Raw genomic sequence first — 18761 nt, 5'->3', positions numbered from 1 at the left:
ATATGATTTATAAGATGAAGACGACTTAAAAACGTATTGAACTGTTTTAAAAGTCCATATGAGAATTTCTGAAACTGAAGCCGACTCGCAATAAACTTGAAACGCACGTCATCGGTGTCCTCAGTGAATCCAGCCAATCGTGGATCAGTTGTGTCGTCATCAGAACCTGTGCAGCCGCTCTTCAGAAGCTGCGCTGGCTGAGTTCTCCGGCTACTCTCGAATCGCTCTCGTGGTACTTTGACGGCACACGTCACAGTCACGTGGCGTCAGCGCTGTATCAAGTCGGACAAAATTTCTAACCGGCATGCACTGCTTCAAGTCAGCCGACGATCGGTTTGCGCAAAACTGCATGAAGTCGAACAAGCCTTTTGCATGCTGGCGACTACGAATCCTACTACGGCAAATTTTAGTGTGTGAATATCAATTAAGTCACGCTCAAGTTGCTTGGTAACCTTCATAGAGCGTCCTGTCACGCATTCCAATTAATATTCATGAGTCCGACGTGATTCGTTTAATCGCCTGCTGAGCACCGCCTTACTTACTCAAGTCTGCCTTTCAGCCAATCCGTGGAGAGCGGCGCGTTACATAATTAATATTCATGAACCAAGCCTTCTTCGTAGTAGGGTTACTGAACTCACTACCGGGGGCGTGGTGTCGGCTTCTAGCAGCAGACACAATGAAACGAGGGGCAATGTAGGACACCACGTTGGAGTTTGAAACGCAGACACGCCGGTACCGTATTATTTTTCCTTCTTTTTGGATATTTTTATCGTTTATTTCATTTGTTTTGTTTGTATTCACTATAGATAGATAGCAGAGGCTGCTGCTGATGAGAATAAAGCAACGAGTTGAAAGTCTCTGGAGAAGAAACGGACGCACTCAGGAAACGGCTCTCCGTCGTAACTTTTGCTTTGTCGTTAAACGCAGTCGCACATAAAATGTCGTTCGCCTACTCGGATTATCTGGCCGCCGAGTGTCTAGTGTCGATATCCAGCGGCCCCGTCCTCCATCGACCCACCCCGGTGTCTGCTGCGGCTCAGGCCCCTCCTCAGGGCCTTCCTGCCGGGGAGCCCGACGGGTCGAGCGAGGACAGGGAGGTTCGGGAGACGCTCCGGTTAGAAGGGGCCAACATGATGACGGTGGCGGAGATCCTCACCGACCTGCACGGCAAGTTTCGTCCCATGTCGGCCTACTCCGAGAGCAGCAACTCGTCGTGCGGAGAGAGCGGCTACACCACGTTGTCTGACTCCACCACCCCAACGCCGACCATGACCCCCTCTGCCACCCCTGTCCCGGGACAGTACAATAACACCCCTCAGCAGATCTGGGGAGGAGGGGGCGCCCCCCGGTCCCCCACCAAGCGTCACCCCTGTACCTTCGACGGGTGTGACCGGGTGTACGGCAAATCGTCCCACCTGAAGGCGCACATCAGGACCCACACAGGTGAGCTGGAGCACATGGGACGGGATGCTCGCTAATGCTGCGGTGATGATTTGTATCCGTTTATCTATGTATCTGTGACCCTGGAGCACAAAACCAGTCACTAGTAGCAATAGCCAACATCGTTTCGGTCAAAATTATGGACTTTTACTTGATGCGAAAATCAGTAGGACATTTAGTACAGATCATGTTTAATGTAGATATTTTGCACATTTTTACAGTAAAAATATAAAAACTTCATTTTTGATTCGTAATATGCATTGCTAATACCTTCATTTTTACAACTTTATAGGCGATTTTCTCAATAATTAGATTTTTTTTTTCACCCTGATTCCAGATTTATAAATATCTGTATCTCTGATATCCGAACAAACCATACTTCAGTGGAATGCTTATTTGTTCAGCTATCAGATTATGCATAAATCTCGATTTCATTAAAAAAATAAATACAAATCTTATGGCTGGTTTTGTGGTCCATGGTCACATTTATTCGAGTATGCGTACTGTATAAATACAGACAGTATGAAATTATAGTTTTATAAACTGCTCATGTTGCCTGTATTGGTTTTAAATGTCCCTGTTGGATAAGCAGTTTAACCATCGGCTGTGTTTTATTATAGTTCTCGGTTACTGTAACTTTTAATTATCCGCCGTTTGTTTGTTGACTGTTGTCAGGGGCTCCTTCTGTCAACTCCAACCAGCGGCTCTGAAAAGAGATATTAAACGTGAATTTGTGGATGATAATTTAAATCACTACTCGTTAGTTGAACAAAAGAGTGGAAAACTTCCAAATGTGGCCTCCTAACAAAGAAAGTTTATGAACAAAGGAAGGAGCGCGTGAGGGAGGACCGAGTATAGTAGCCTAGTGTAGTGACGAGCCTCATATATTTGCATATGAACTGAGCTCGAGCACAGTCGGCTCGTGTGCGCGCCCGCTTGCGTGCAGGTTCTCATTTAAATGCACTTTCTGTTATTTGACTAAAGCTAAAAGAGCTATTTAAGCCACACACCTGCCCTCTCTTTATGAGGTATTAACAAATAGTCTATTAGCAATTGGTTTTGTTCGTGAATTGATGTCTAAGGGGATGGCTTTTAACGGACACGACTGCAGAAGCTTAAGGCAAGTAAAACTAGTACAGTGAGTTACTTAAACTACACTAACAAATAAGAAATCTTCAGTAAAGTATACTAGTAATGATTTAGTACAGTGGCAACTAACCTGCTAAACACTAGTGCGGTAGTTCATACAGAATACATAATCTAGTACAGGACAAATTAAAGGCTAGTACACTAAAGAAACACTAGGTGCACCCTGTGAAGTCCACTTAAGTTAATCTGCCATTTTAAGTGAGATTCCAATGTGATGAGAAGGTGCTGTCTGTGTCTCACAAGAGCCTACTACAAGCCACAACTCTACAAGTTAATATGCACATTAACACAAGGTATGCCTCCAACAAAGAATGGAAGTACATTTTATGTTTTTTTGTATACGTTTTTAAGGCCATATTTTATTGCTTTACAATATTATAAAATACAAAATAATAGCTATTAATGAAACGGACAAATACAGAGAGATGACACGATTGCAATTTTTTTTGGCTGATTCCTATTTCTGAAAAGAGGTAGAGTAATTAATTGAAAAGGAGTTGCTGTATGCTGTCCCACTATGTAACTTAAATTATAATTTTTTTGACTAACCTTATTAAATGTCATCTTTCATGTCAAATTCCTAATGTTGTTGCAATTAATTTAGTTAGAATAAAAATAAACTGTTGAGCTTTTGCCGTTCAAATGACATCAGTTTCAACAAACTGCATCTTTCCACTGCAAGGAAACACAGAAGCTGCATCTGAAGTGGCATTAGATGTATTCGCACAGACTGTTTGATGAAGTTTAGGTGCTATAAATGTATATACACTGCAAAAATTTTAATGCATAAAGCATTTTATGAGATTAATTTTTAAAATATTTTTTAAACATACAAATAAGAAATGTTGGTGAAAATGCAGTGATAGCTTTAAATATGAAACCAAACTAGTAGCAGGGTTTCTACGTGGTATGCAAAGCACACAAAACAGTCGGTGCATCTGTAATAAATGCCATGTAAATTAATAATTTATTACCTGGAGAAGACTTGGAGAAACACACACAAACCATATATTGTCAGAATCGTTTATTGTCTCCACATTTCCTCAGTTAATGGTTATGCTTGTCGTTCGGCAGAAAAAAGGGCAGGGGAAGATTTTTGGTTTTATTAAATGTCGGGGGGGACGGGGGGGGGGGACATGTCCCTGCGTATTTTACGGAGATACGGGAAACCACCGCAGAGGGATGAAAGAACAGCATGTTGCTCTAGAGGGCAGGGAAGGAGGGCACACTAATGCATCATTTCACAGGAAATGGAGAGGGAAATTTACCCACCAGTCATCGCACATCCCTTTAGCACCAAAATAAGTTTGAATAAGATAAAGGCAAGTTGAGGCACCAGCATTATAATTGAGTTGAATTATTCCCACATGTGGTTTGTACATGGTTGTTTATGGGTATTAAGTGCACGAGAGGCAACATTTAATCTAACTTGTGATTACAGACAAAAGACAAAAATGTCATATTGTCATATTAAACATTGCAAAGGACCAATATAGCTCCGTTAAGCACTTATGGCCCATTATTTTATTTAAATTAATAGTACATTGACATTTATGTAATTTGTATTTATTAGAAGTACTTCATGTCGCCATACCTCAAAAACTTTTTTTTACATTTCAATTGATCACCGCCGGGGGCGATCTCTTTGAAACTATTAAAGTTGTTTTTATGCTCATTTGGCATGAGTTTTCTATAAGTGTAATGATGTCAAAATCTCACGATACAATATTTCACTTTGTAACGTGCAGTGAAAGCATGCTTTATGAAGGGATTAATTCTGATTGTGCCTTCAGTTTTAGTTCATTTGACAGATACTGTGCTAAAGCATAATGGCCAAAAACACAACTGTAAAGACCTTTTGTGTTAGAATAAGAAGTTTAAATATATTTTAAGAACTACACTTTTTCATATCCTCGTGACCATGATAATATAGAGTCAGTTTTGCTGTTGCAATATCACAATATTGATAATATTGTTACATCCCTAATTTACGCTGTTATGACCAGCAGGCATCATCAGCGTGTGGTGTTTTCAGCGCTTCGAAACACTGAATCATTTTATCAAACAATGGGTTCAATTGATTCAAATCTTTAAAAAGGTTAGTTTCTCCTATCACTACTAATGAGTTTTGGATCACTCATGTTTTCTGTCTAGGTGAGAGGCCCTTTCCATGCACCTGGCCCGAATGCGAAAAGAAGTTTGCCCGTTCTGATGAGTTGGCCCGACATCTGCGTACCCACACCGGCGAGAAACGCTTTCTGTGCCCACTCTGCGACAAGCGCTTCATGCGCAGCGACCACCTCATCAAGCACGCCCGCCGGCACCCCAACTTCCACCCCTCTATGATCAACCGCAAAGGTTCGGCTCAGGGATCCGCTTTGACCCAGTCCACCACTGCCTCCACCACCTCCTCAGAGTACGCCAGCACTGCCATGTAGACGCCCCCTCACCAGGACCCCTGCCTTCTGCACTGTGACCACCGTCTCTGTCAGACACCGCAGCTTGACTCGATCGCCATGCATGCTGGGATCCTTTTAAGCTCAGTCCTCACTTCCACAGGCCAAAAATGCAGAACTTCACCATGTCTTCCTCCAAACCCCTTCGCCCAACCAGTCATGACCAAAATGGGCGAAGGAGACACAAACGCTCAAGCACATTCCCGAGTCACGTGATTAATTGATCACATGACCGACAAGTGATGCCGAATGCAACATTGCTCTTAAATTGTTTGCTTTGGGTGGAATAGATTCGTCTGAAATACCGTAAAACACTATTTCGGATGCATGCAGAGAAAATGGCCACCAGCAGTAGCACAATATTTTCCATCGGCCATTTTGGTGTATCACTTGTCAGCCATGTTTTAGAAACTCCTGAAGGATGCGTCACAGTTAAAAGGAAAGTTTACTTGATCTTAGTCTTTTTTACAGTGGTTCCTTCTTTGTCAAGGCTTTTTGTATAGCCAGAACGGCTAACCCTGTCTGGTTTTGCTTGTCCACACATGCTGTATGACACAATAACCAGATTCAGTTGCAGGTTATCGTAAAAAAGTATTTGTGCGTTACTCATGAATTTGATTCTTGACACCCGTTGAAACCAAACAACGATTGAACCGAAATGGCCAGTGCGTTTCTTTTGGGTAGAAACACTGCCTGTAATGCCGCATTTCCACATAGCTTTCCCTACTGGAGCTGTAATAAGTTATTGTCATCTTAATTTACTTTTGTTTTCTATTAGTAGTATCAGCATGGCAACAGAAATAGTAGTTTGTTTTTTATTAATTAACATTATTAGACCATGCATTTATTATTATAATTATTATTTTCCATTATTTTGTTTGTCCATGCAATGTCACATGTTGGTACATGTAGCAATGTGTTTAATAGAAATGTGGATACGTGTAGATAAATATCTATGCTTGCAGCTTCAATGGTAAAGATGTTATTATATGAACTACTAGAAGTAATACACCTTATAATAGGGGTGACCGTACACGCTTGAATAGAATAGTGCTGCTTGTGTGCGAAAGTTTGCGCGTCGCGTTTGTGTGTGTGTGTGTGTGTATTCACGCGGGAGAGCCCGTGAAACGATCTCTCTCCAAAACTGTCCCTCCTGCGGACCTCTTACAAACTATCTCAGAGAACAAAAAAACACATCAGGAAACTCAGAAAGCCTTAAAACCTTTTGACTTGTTTTGCACCATTGTTTACGGTCGGATATTTTCTACAGGTATGCCGTCAGGCGTCATTCTTCTCGACTAAAGAAATACACATGCAATATTGCACTTTTCTCTTACTGGTATTGTCAACGATGCTAGTCGTCTGCTAGTGTAATGGGTTTCACTGTATAGATGCTACTGCATAGTGCTCAACTAAACGAACACTGTGGAAGGGGATAGAGACCTGGCACAATAAATCAATACATTCGTCTAAATGTGCACCTTTGTGTGAGGAAAATGGACTTGATTTTTGTGAACTTTTCACTTGCGTTTGTATTTTGCTTTACATTTGGAGTGTAACGGATACAAAAGGTCTGACTGCACAGTTCGTCTGGTCTCAAAACTACAGCTGTTTTACTGGTTTGCCGCACCATTTTCTAATCATGCAATATTCAGAGCACTTTAAGTAACTGCTGGCAGTAACCTGAAGTGTGAAGACAACTTATAAGTTCTCAACCACAATAACAAATCAAACCTGAATAGTATATAAGACTCTGTTTGTTCTGTAGCTAATTATATGAATTCTTGTGTGTCGGGCCGGGATTTTTTGTCATCTTTGCGTAGTTGTTTTCCTGTAGCAGGTCGTCTGTGGATCTGTTGACCATTGACGGCATCAATGCTACACTGTGTTAGGCTGCGGTGGGCTTTGTGCGTATTCTCGACAGACTGAGACCTTTGTGATCGCGTCTTTTGATTTTGCCTCACAATGCCCTCTTTTAGCAGGCTGGATTCAACTTTGCATTTGATATCCCTCCCATTTTACTCGACACATTTGCAGCTAGTACTCTGGACAGCCATCACAAACCACTGGATCAAGTCTGATTTTATTTTATTTTCTATTTGTTTGTGTTTTGTGGTCTTTGATTTCAGTTGTTATCTTTTGTATTTGGTTTGATGTACTGGAACGTCTTGTTTCTTATGCTTTGTATTGGTTTACATACTTTAGATGTCTATATATAGTATGCAAAACATAGCTCTCTAGATAGTTTAGGATAACTTGGCAATCGCATAGCGGAGAAAATGCGTATTCTATAGTTCCTTTGGGAAAATGCTGCATCATTTGCTGTGTTTGAGGCATCCGATCTCTGCGGCGCGGCTGCTTTTAATCATGATGCTAGATTGAGGAAATGTAGAGTAATTAATTTTTATTTTGAGAACTGCTTTGTTGCTTGGCGTACAATCTAGATCTTGTCCATCACACTAAAAGATTATGCACTGATTGGCGGATAGTCTATAGTGATCACACTAAAGGATGTCTAATGAGATCTCCTGAGGCCTCAGTCTACAGCCATGTCTCATATCAGTCAACCGATCTCCTCAGGTGATAAAACATAATGCTGAAAACCTCTGTCCTTCATGAGCGGGACCTAATGTTAAGCGTTTTTTTTTTTTTTGGCTTTGTTTTGCATTGTTCTGCAATTTAATTCTATTTATTACATGCTTTTTTTTGGTGTGCTTTAAAATACCTTTTTTTCAGTGCTTATTTTATGGTATGAGACTTGACTAATAATTTGATTTGATTCATTGTTTGCCTCCAACAAAAACAAACATCAAAAAACTTCCAGTGCTTTTAAAATAAATAAATGGATTAAGAATTATTGTGTATTTTGGTGTTTATTACTTTTATATGAGAATACTTCAATGTTTTCTTGAGCTCATCACGTGTCTCAAGTGCATACTGGACACAGAAAGGTCATTCAATTTGAATGTCTTGACATGCTGTACTTCATCTAAAACATTTTTCTAATTCTTCTATAGTTATTATGCATACAATTTTTATGACTTAAATGATTGAAATAATGCATTCTAATTTAACGCAACATTTTTTAAATATTGGCATTTTATACATGCATTACATATTATTGGTATAATTGAATTAAATGAATTAAAGGGTTTTTTTGTATGTGGTTTGTTGTAACATTACTATGATAGCTGCATTTGAGCTGCATGTTTTCAAGCATGAATTTAAGATTTACTTATTTAATTAGCGACCTGAAATGTTTTTTGTCACATTTTCTTTATAATAACAAAGTTCAGAATCCATTCATTTTTTTAGGAAAAGATATAGCCTACAGATTTTTCAACTCGTGTTATTACAGGTCAGTTTATATATATATATATATATATATATATATATATATATATATATATAAGCACATTCCATGAATACATCATTTTGTGAGCCATTTTCTTAACTACCACGTTCATCTGTATTTTGTACAGTATATGGTCAGGTCTTGTACCTTTTTAGTGTTCACAACTGACAACCGTGTGCAGATGCTTAGCTAGCTATATCACTATCATCCACAAAGTCTGTCTGTCTATACACAGTACAGACCAAAAGTTTGAACACCTTCTCATTCAAAGAGTTTTCTTTATTTTCATGACTATGAAAATTGTCGAATCACACTGAAGGCATCAAGGGCTATTTGAGCAAGAAGGAGAGTGATGGGGTGCTGCTCCAGATGACCTGGCCTCCACAGTCACCGGACCTGAACCCAATCCAGATGGTTTAGGGGTGAGCTGGACCGCAGACAGAAGGCAAAAGGCCAACAAGTGCTAAGCATCTCTCGGGGAACTCCTTCAAGACTGTTGGAAGACCATTTCAGGTGACTACCTCTTGAAGCTCATCAAGAGAATGCCAAGAGTGTGCAAAGCAGTAATCAAAGCAAAAGGTGGCTACTTTGAAGAACCTAGAATATGATATATTTTCAGTTGTTTCTCACTTTTTTGTTATGTATATAATTCCACATGTGTTAATTCATACTTTTGGTCTGTACTGTGTGTATATATATATATATATATATATATATATATATATATATATATATATATATATATTGACTCCACATCAATGGTTCTTTCGTTGAGCTGTCATATGATCTTCTTTTATTAACACGTTTGACATGTTGTTTATTACTTCTGTAAGAATTTAATCAGAGTTCATCTCTCGGGCTGTTCTCAGCGATAGGCGTTGGGCTCTTATCACCACGACTGCGGTCTCCACGGATGTGATGGCGGTCCCAGTCAGTGGCCACAGTCTCATCGTCCCAGATGGTGGAGGTCTCGGTGTCGCTGAAATACCCCGGCTCCCCAGTGTAGTGTGTGGGAAAGAGCAGCAGGGGCTGTACAGAGAAAGCCTTCAAGTTTCGCTGTTTAAACTGAGACATGTATTCCTCCCTACAGAAAGAACATTAGAGTTAGTTCAACTAAAATTCCAGTAACAGTTTAGTTTAGGGTCCAATTCTCACAGTTAACTAGTTGCTTATTAGCATGCACATTACTAGCATATTGGCTGTTTATTACTACTTATAAAGCACATATTAATTATTCTCCATGACCATATTTTAGATCTCTTAATATAACATAACATACCTAAACATAACTAACTATCAATAAGAAGCAAATAAAGTTGTAGTTAATAGTGAGAATTAGTACAAAACTAAAGTGTGACAATTCATTTTTAAAAGCCATTACTGTAAGTTCAGTTCTTCATAAATGTGATAAAATATATGTCCTTGATAATGCATAAGTGTTTTAATCCAAATCTTCTAAGATGAGATCATTTTATATGATGATAAAATTTAATTTGGTCTTTATAAATGTTGATAAACGCACATACATACTCAACTGGTAACATTAGAAAAACTTTAGATTAAAAATATTTCACATTATTAAAATTTTTACTGTATTTTTGATCAAATAAATGCAGCCTTAGTGTGCACAATAGACCTCTTTCCAAAACATTAAAATAGTTGGTAACACTTTAAGGTTACATCTATTAGTTGCTTATTAGCATGTATATTACTAGAATCTTAGTCATGTATCAGTGCTAATTAAGCACATATTAATGTCTTATTCTACATCCCTAATCCTACCCAAAACCTAAACTTAACACTACCTTACTCACTATTAATTAGCAGAAATTTAAGAATTTATTAAGAGAAAAGTCACAGTTATTAGTAATAAGCAACTAATAGATGTAACCATAAAATAAAGGGTTACCAAATAGTTTTAATTATTCCAAACTTCAAAAAGTAGTGTACATAGAGCACATTGAATACAATAAATGAGGTTTATTCTTGCACCTAAATCAAGTAAGGTTTAGCTCTTGATTAGCATTTTTGATGTGCTCTATGTATGTTCATTAGTAAATGTTTATATGTGAACAAAAGCCTGAGTTAAATGTGTTGATTGTATAAAGCAACTGTCTCTTCAGAATATTTGGATCAAACCATTCAGAGTCTACAGTTTTTGTAGCATTAAAGTTTTGCTGGAGAACATGGACTTTAGTAGAGGGATGGATATCTCATGGGATTTTTTATTTTTATAAAATATAATAAAAACATTTTTTTTGGAGTTTCCAAAAATGAGCAAAAGTCTGAGTTTGAAAGGACATGACGGTGAGTAAATTATAACAGATTCTTTTTCCCTTTTAAAAAAATGCTAATTGCCAGCATCTGCCAAAGCTTACTTGGGGTGCTTGTTAAACATAACTGGCAGAAACTCATCCACCGGCAGCATCTTGCTGAGTGGCTGAGCCTCCAGAAGCGTCTTTGCCCCCTGCAGTGAAAGGGCATAGCCAAGCGTCCAATAAGAGTAATCTGGGATCACCAGGTTCTTCACTCCCTCCACCAAGTGCTCTGGATGCTTAATTTGCAATCGTTTACGCCCTACATATCTTAAAGAGATGAGAAGAGAGAATGGGTACACATGCAAAGACCAGCGACCACTGGATGCTAGTGATGGATCCATATAAAGACTCAAAGCAGAAGAGACCACAACTCACATTAAATCCCACTGGAGGCCTGATTGTTTCACATCCTCCAAGATGGAGCTGAGGCGGCTCTTGAAGCTGGGCTCAAACCTGACATCATCCTCCAGTACAAGCACCTGCTGTTGCTGGAGCTCCACCACCTGAGGGCCACACACAAAAAAAACGAGGGTGTGGGAGGTTCCAGCAATACCATAAAAGAACCATTTTTGGTTCCCCAAAGAACCTTTTACTGAACAGTTTTTTGAAGTAACTTTTTTTTAGTGTGAAGAATATTTTAATAATCTAAAGAATCTTTTGTGCATTGGAATGATGATATGGTTCTTCAAAGTACCTTTATTTTTAAGAATGCAGTTTGCACTTAATACCATCATACACAAGAGTGTGTTAATGTAGCAACTGGTTGTGGAGCACGTTTTGCTGTGTACCTTTTTCCAGATGTTGTAATGACTAAGGAAGCAACCGATTTCACCCTTAGTTAGCACACGATCGGAGTAGGGATCTTTATAACCAGGGAGCATCTCGATTCCTAAAGCTCTTAGCTGAGTTGAATTCAGGGCTCTAGGAGAGAGGAGAAACTGGAAGGAGTCATATTTGATTGTGCTGTAATAGCAAAATATACTATGCATAGAGAAGGAGAGATGATGGGCAATAGGTTGAACTTTGACACTGTGTAACTGGTGTGAAAGTGTGGGTTATTATATCATACTTGCCATCCACCGCGTCGGTGATGGTGAAGTCTATGCCCAGCACCTCCAACGAGCGCAGCATACGATCTCTGCGATCTTCCCGACGCTTTAGATTAATCAAATAGACCTTAAAAAAAGGGAGGGGGTAAGAATATTGCATTACCACAGACTAAAAATGCAACTTTTTGCACAATTTTACATTTAGTTGTCAATAAATCTATACCTGATTGAATGCCATGGTGTCTTTAGGTTTGGAAGCAACGTGAAGATAACGTGAAGTTTCCAATCTGAAGTCAACTGAGAAAGATAAACTACATATTATTTGTCTTTTAACCCCAAGGAAACATTTTCTGGTAGAAAGAAGGTCATATGAATGATTGGTGTTAGTGAATTATTTAATGAGAGTTGTGATTTATTTATTTATTGGATAATATATTTTGAATGAAAATTCCAAAATGAAAGAATTTTAATTGAAGGCCCTGTTTTCCACGTGGTTAGTCAATTATTTTTGTACCAACTTCCCATTTGCTCTTTGGTCCACTATCATGGATATTATCAGCCACATCCTTCAATGACAGCCTCATGGGGAAATGTATTAAACTGAGATCGAACCATAAAACAACCATGCTAAATGTGCCACAAACTGTTAGGATCAGGTTGAAACAATCAAATAAACATAAACAAGTTTGTTCAGACAAATATGCAGAGCGGTAGGTGCTACACACAGTGGGAAAAGCACAAATAAACTAATTATTTTACTGTTCATCAGGTGTTTAGTAAAATCAATGAATTTGTGGATTGGGGGGATGTTTTGAGCTTTGAAAGCTACACTATATATCATAATACAATTAATTCTTTTAACATGCAGATTTCAAAACAAATTCAAGCTAATCTAATGTGAGGTTCAGAGAGAATGTGTGAGAGATGTCACAAAGAAGTGAAAATTCTCTCTTTGCTGTGAAAACTATACAGAAGGGCATACAGAGAAGTGTTTGTGTGAGCTTGGTAGAGACACCGAGGTAGAACAGGAGTGTCCCACACCTCTGCTTCACAGTTTATTCACTTACAAATACAGTCCTAATACTGTATTTAACGTCACCTCAGCACTCATTTACCACACATCACCAGAAAGTCCCTTAGTTCTGTGGCCTGTAAACACCCATGTCAGCTCTTCAGATTGGTTTTTGATTATGCAGATTTAGTGATACACACTCAGTGCCTCTGTGACGGTGTGGCTGAAGCTCTCCACCTCCTCCTCCAGAGTCTGCTTTGTATTCAAAGGCAGCGGCAGGTACCCATAATGCTCTTGGTTGCATATGAACATCTGCACACCTGTAAAGAGTTGAAATAGAACAAAAAAATTCAAGCAAATATAAAACATATCACGGTGACCTATATATACGTTCCTCTTAAATAGGCTACTTGGATAAAATAGAGATGTAAGATGTAATTGCTACCTGCTTGTCTTGCCGAAAAAGCAAAAGCCATGATATCGTCCAAGGCCCAGAGATAGTAATGGTGCACAGGGTGAAAGGCCAGGGCTGCACTAGCACTGCGCCGCAGGTCTATCAGCATTGTGGAGTGAATCATGGGAACCGGGTGACAGCCAGTACGCTTCCAGTTACGAATGGGAACATAATGTGGTGTTCGCTTATAATACCCCTGCAGAAATGAAAGAGATTTTCAAGATTCACAAGAGATTTAGAGCACGAAGAAATAATCAAATGCTCAAATGCTTAACATGCAGACAAAAGGAGAAACAAAAAATTAAATCCAACAACAACGAAAAAAAAACAACAACTTTATTTAATTTGCACTGTATTATAATTATTTTTATTACATTTTTATGCTACAGTTAGTTCCGGTCCTCACTTTCTGTATGTTACATTAGTTCCTGTATTATGAGTGAGTGATTCATTGAATCATTCAGTCAAATGATTCATTTAAAACATTGCTAACAACATTGTATTGAAAATGTAAGTTACTCAATGTTGTATATATATAAAACTACTGATGTGTTGATCATGCTGTTTTTGCAAAATATGCATAAACCAACATTCAAGTAGTTTAAACATTTAAGTATTTTGTCATTCTCAGGGCTTATTTATTTTGGTGTGGTTTCCTTGTATTTATTCTCTAATTGGTAGAATGGTATTTCTTTGCAGAATCATGGGTAATGTAGTTTTCTTCATTTCGTGTGATTTCTACCAATCCTGAACTTACAAAAGGAGCAAATTGCAATGTGTTCACATTAACTTGCGATCTTTTTCACACTCTCCACAGTTCCAAGATTTACTCGACTTGCCATAATCATGAAGACCAACCTCTAAACCTACCCCAGTGATTTACAGCAGGTACAATCTTGGAAAATCCACCAAGATTATTTGAAACTAACAGGTGGAAACAAAAATGAATGTGTTCATCACACTTGTCTCCTGCAGTTTTAACAACAATAGTGATTTTAACAAGAACTGTCCTGTACCTGTGAGGTCATTCCACACCAAAAGTTAGAATAGAGTGTTCTTGACTCTAGCATTGGAGCGACCAGCGTCCGATTCTCAGCCATCAGTCGATTCAGTACTTGTGTGTTTGTCAGCAGGTTGTCACTGTCTGCAAACTAGAGGACAAATCATTTAAACAATCATATATAAAAAACAAAACAAAAAAAAATATCAAAATACACAAAAAAAGTATTGGGACTGTATAAGATTGCATGTGTATTGTTAGTTAACAGTTTGATACATCAGGCTTTTATGGATCAAAGTAAAATATAGAAGAAAATAAGAATCATACCAGAAGAGAGGGAATATATGTATATATATATATATATATATATATATATATATCTCTCAAACTAGTCAATGGTTAAAACTGTATAGTATACTTACATAAAGTGCAAATGTCTGTTGTTGCAGTGTGTTTCAACTGGCTGCATTTTCATATCATATTTATCTACTATATTTAAATAAGTAGAGTTATCGTATGGTCTGTTTAACAGTTCTTTGATTTTGATGAGACAATGGTGTAACGACCACTAAAATCTGTGCCTAGTCTAAAATTGTTCTGATTATGTGAATAACATTGGAATATCATATCCAGCCTACTGTATCTTTATTTGATATGCAAATTTCAATGGCTCCCAACAAAATAAAACTTTGCTCAAAAACCCTTCTGTTGTCGGACTGATAGTTTCTAGTTTTTTATTAAATTACCCTTTCATATACTTGTACAAATGTCCACAAATGTCCACCTTCCATGGTTTTCCAAATCTTTCATCTTCCATTTATTTCAACTGTGTGTGTTTGGATTGTTAGTTTATAGTTATAGTTTATAGAATCTTAAAATGTTAAATCATGTAAAAATGGGAGTATCAAATATGATGCATCAGGAAGCTGAGCTGAAATGAGTTCAGAAGGAGAGTTGTTCTCACCAGGATGTAGTCTGCCCACTGAGCCCTGGCCGCTGCGAGGGCAGCCTGCCTCAGCTTCATCACACGAGTGAACCGAGACTCCGGCCAGTGCTTGGGACCCAGTTCATCCACATAACTACAAATACATTGAACCAGAACAGAATGCTTTACACAGACACAAATATCAATATATTTCAATATATGTCAATTCTGGAAAACATTAAAGGTTTTCTGTTACTTATGGCAGAGAGAACAGTGAGTTGTAAGAGAATGGTTATGAAGATGTAGTGCTTTGTATGTCGAGTGTTTTCACCTGTCCTCCTTCTCCATGGTCTGCAGATGGACTGAATGATACAAACGCTCCACTCCAGACAGCCATTCACGCAGCATTGCAGTGGTGTTGTCAATATTGTGGTCGGTAGCGGCCCTGACATATCAAAAGTCCACATTAGGACCACAATTGGCCCACGTTGTATTTTTCTTTTCAACATCATCATCTTGCCATGCAAAACATTTATTCAGCATAGACACTACTGTTCAAAATTTTAGGGTCAGTGAGTATTTAATTTTTTTTTTTTTTTTCAAATAAATTAATATTTTTATTCAGTAGGGATGCATTCAAATTGATCATTAGTGACAGTAAAGATATTTTTAATGCTGCAAAAAAATCGATTTCAAATAAATGCTGATATTTTGCCATTTCTATTAAAGAGTCCTGATTTATTTTTATTGATTTTTTTAAATTACATTCAAAAAAATATTAAAATCGAAAATGGAGACTTCTCTCAAAAACATTAAAACATCTCAAAGACTCTGTAATAAATGATATAAACGTTTGAATGGTAGTCAATGCACAACATTGTTATTCAAGTCCGATCATAATAGTTTGTTTCATTACTCTTATAAATAGTCTGAAATAATTATGGCAAGTGATGAACTTAAAATAAGTCCACTACTTTAGTAAATTATTATTATTATTATTTTTTTTTAAATTTAAGTATTTGGTTTTCAGACAGGCTTCCAGGAACTCTAAGGGGGTTGCACGTTGGTGCACAAAAAAGCAAAATGCAAAATGCAAAATGCAAACAAAAAAAAAAAAAGAAAGAAAGAAAGGAAAATAAAAAATTAGATTTAAAATAAAAAATAATTAATTAATAGATTATTTTCATTTTATTTAAAATGAATATTTATGATTAAACATTTATAAATATGATTTATATTTATTACAAAATGTATAATGTTATAGAAATAAATGATAAAAGAAAATATACTTGGTCGCATTTTTGGCATTTATTGGAGTGGCAGCCCCCTGCACTTTCTCCTCCATTTCTCCTTTTACCCTTCCACAAATTCTTTCACTTCACTGTCATATTTACTTTTCAAGCTTTCCCAGATATTTCAGGCTAAGATGTCATTTAAAGCCCTGAGCTCACTTCAGTGCGGTCAAATACAAAACCACATATGTATACATCTTAGCCTGTGATAATTTAGACTGTCTTTCAGCAAAAACACTTTCCAATCCTGTAGTCGTTAATAAACCAATAATCATGCACTTTCAAATATGTGTTGTAAATAAAAAAAACATTCATCAAAATTTGAAGTAATATAAAACTATATATGCAATATTCTGTTAAGCTTAATACGGGTGAGGGTTGATATTAATGCAAGTCTTCATGAAATGTTGTATGTCTGTTCCTACCTTCAGCTGATAGCCTATCTTCCTATTAAAAAGCAAACAATTTTTCATAGAAAATTATTTTGAAATTAACATATAGTCATATATATTCCAGCAAAATTGCGGTTACCAGATAGAGATGCGGTCCTTGGGATAATCCAGTCTCTCAATACATCCCAGAAAATAAGGAAGACTGTGTTCACTGTTACGGGCCAAAGCTGCAATGACTACTTTGGGCTTGAGAAGAGATGTCTCGTGCAGAACAGGCTCCAGGTCACTGAGTGTATGAATAAAGCCCATCCATGTCTCTAACAGTAAGAGTCCGAACAGAAGCTTTCCAGTTGCTCTCGGGTCCATCATAGTGTCTGAATGTGCAGAAGTACGCCGCACTATAGGATACCGGTGAGAGAGGTGAGAGAAAGACTCACTGACTGGGGAGGTTTGAGTTTGCTTAGCCTACATTATACACAATGCAAGTACACTCATTTGAATGGGAGGACTGTAAAAGAATAACATAGAAGCAAATCAATGGCTAAATAAAGGCACACAGCTAAAGTTTATTAGTGCACCCCAATTCATTGTACAGATTGATTGAAAATAATAATAATAATACTTGTAATATTTTTTGATGCATTTTTATATCCACATTGACTAGTCTACACTGATTGCAGGGTATTCAATGAAAATGCAATTGAAACATCTTAAGTGTAAGTGTCAATGCATTTAAGAAAGAATAAGACATTTAGATCACCATTGTGCTGCAAATTTAACTCGGAATGCATTTTGAAATTCACACTGCATTTTGCTAAAATTATCACGCGGTATCACGAAGAAAATACAATCTCAATTGCCCTGCTTGTAAGTCTACATTTTAAAAACTCATGTTTCAATCAATCAAACTGCAGTTGGGTCATTTTGATTAAGCAAAAATAACAAACAAACAAAAAATAAAAAGCTAACTAAAACAATGAAACACAATAAAAACATGATAGCATTATAAAAAACATGATTTAAAAAAAAAAAAAAAGGTTATCTGTTTTTGCAAATAAACTCTTCATATATTATATTTTTATATTTTATATAGTTTAATGTGTAATATAGTTTCATAGTTCTATTGTCTAAATGTATAAAAACATCAATGAGCAGGTTCCCTAATTTACAACTTGCCCCATAGAATATTACAATGTCTCAAAATTGCATTTTTGAAGACTGGCCAGCAGATGGAGAAAATGATGTAGCTTTAAAATTATGTTTCTCGAATATCAGACTAATATATTATTCTTAATACTGTCATGTAGTCCACAGTATTCAGACTTTCTTTATGTATGAAATACTTACGTATATGCATGCTACATTTGCTAAAATGAGCAGCAAACAGATCACAGTCCATCAGATTCTTTATTCCAAAACGCAAAGCACTTGACCTTCCGTTTTCAGTGTGATGAATGAACCTATTTGTCATGTCTGTAAAGTTCAGTGTCTATAGATTGCAGCATAACCAGTTATGCTGATTAATAATAAGCTTTTTAAAGAGATAGTTCACCCAGAAATTAAAACTGTCGTTATTTACTCACCCTTATGTTGTCAAACCTGTATGACTTTCTTTCCTCCCTCTTTCTCTCTCTCTCTCTGTCACTGTGTGTTTGTGTGTGTGTGTGTGTGTGTGTGTGCGTTTTTCATATAATTAATGTTGATGCTGTTTGGTTACCAGAATTCTTCAAAATATCTTTTGTGTTCCTTAGAAGGTTATAAGCATTTGGAGCAACACGATTTTCATTTTTGAGTAAACTATGCATTTAACAAAATATAACAAGCACAAATGTTAAGATAATTTGTTGAAAGCTAGAATCTTCACACTGATGGCAGTTGCTTATTGCTTATTGCACACAGTGTTAATGCACAGTAATGCT

The 18761-nt window shown here is 37.2% G+C and overlaps 2 protein-coding genes across 3 annotated transcripts; one reads left to right on the top strand and one right to left on the bottom strand.

Moving 5' to 3' along the window:
• The first annotated feature begins 611 nt into the window (after positions 1-611).
• Positions 612-7902, top strand: zgc:153115 (uncharacterized protein LOC768186 homolog). 2 transcript variants are annotated; one of them, XM_052548357.1, is made up of 3 exons: positions 612-732; positions 807-1443; positions 4744-7902. In XM_052548357.1, exons 2-3 carry the CDS (start codon positions 939-941, stop codon positions 5025-5027), a joined length of 789 nt encoding a protein of 262 aa, XP_052404317.1. In that variant the 5' UTR covers positions 612-732; positions 807-938; the 3' UTR covers positions 5028-7902. The 2 variants fall into 2 exon arrangements, with proteins under 2 accessions (XP_052404317.1, XP_052404318.1); XM_052548358.1 differs by having other exon boundaries at positions 648-732; positions 811-1443.
• A 1224-nt stretch (positions 7903-9126) lies between these two features.
• Positions 9127-17213, bottom strand: colgalt2a (collagen beta(1-O)galactosyltransferase 2a). The gene is made up of 12 exons (XM_052548349.1): positions 16982-17213; positions 15490-15603; positions 15198-15312; positions 14250-14384; positions 13225-13429; positions 12980-13099; positions 11991-12064; positions 11788-11894; positions 11507-11639; positions 11094-11221; positions 10779-10985; positions 9127-9484 (listed from the first exon to the last, which is right to left on the bottom strand). The coding sequence occupies exons 1-12, from the start codon at positions 17209-17211 to the stop codon at positions 9241-9243; spliced, it is 1812 nt and encodes a 603-aa protein (XP_052404309.1). The 5' UTR covers positions 17212-17213; the 3' UTR covers positions 9127-9240.
• Between the last annotated feature and the right edge of the window lie 1548 nt (positions 17214-18761).

This window comes from Carassius gibelio, chromosome B2 (genome assembly GCF_023724105.1).
Source record: "Carassius gibelio isolate Cgi1373 ecotype wild population from Czech Republic chromosome B2, carGib1.2-hapl.c, whole genome shotgun sequence".
NCBI lineage: Eukaryota > Metazoa > Chordata > Actinopteri > Cypriniformes > Cyprinidae > Carassius > Carassius gibelio.
The sequence above is the reverse complement of the archived record's forward strand: the minus strand, read 5'-3'. Positions and strand labels throughout refer to the sequence as shown.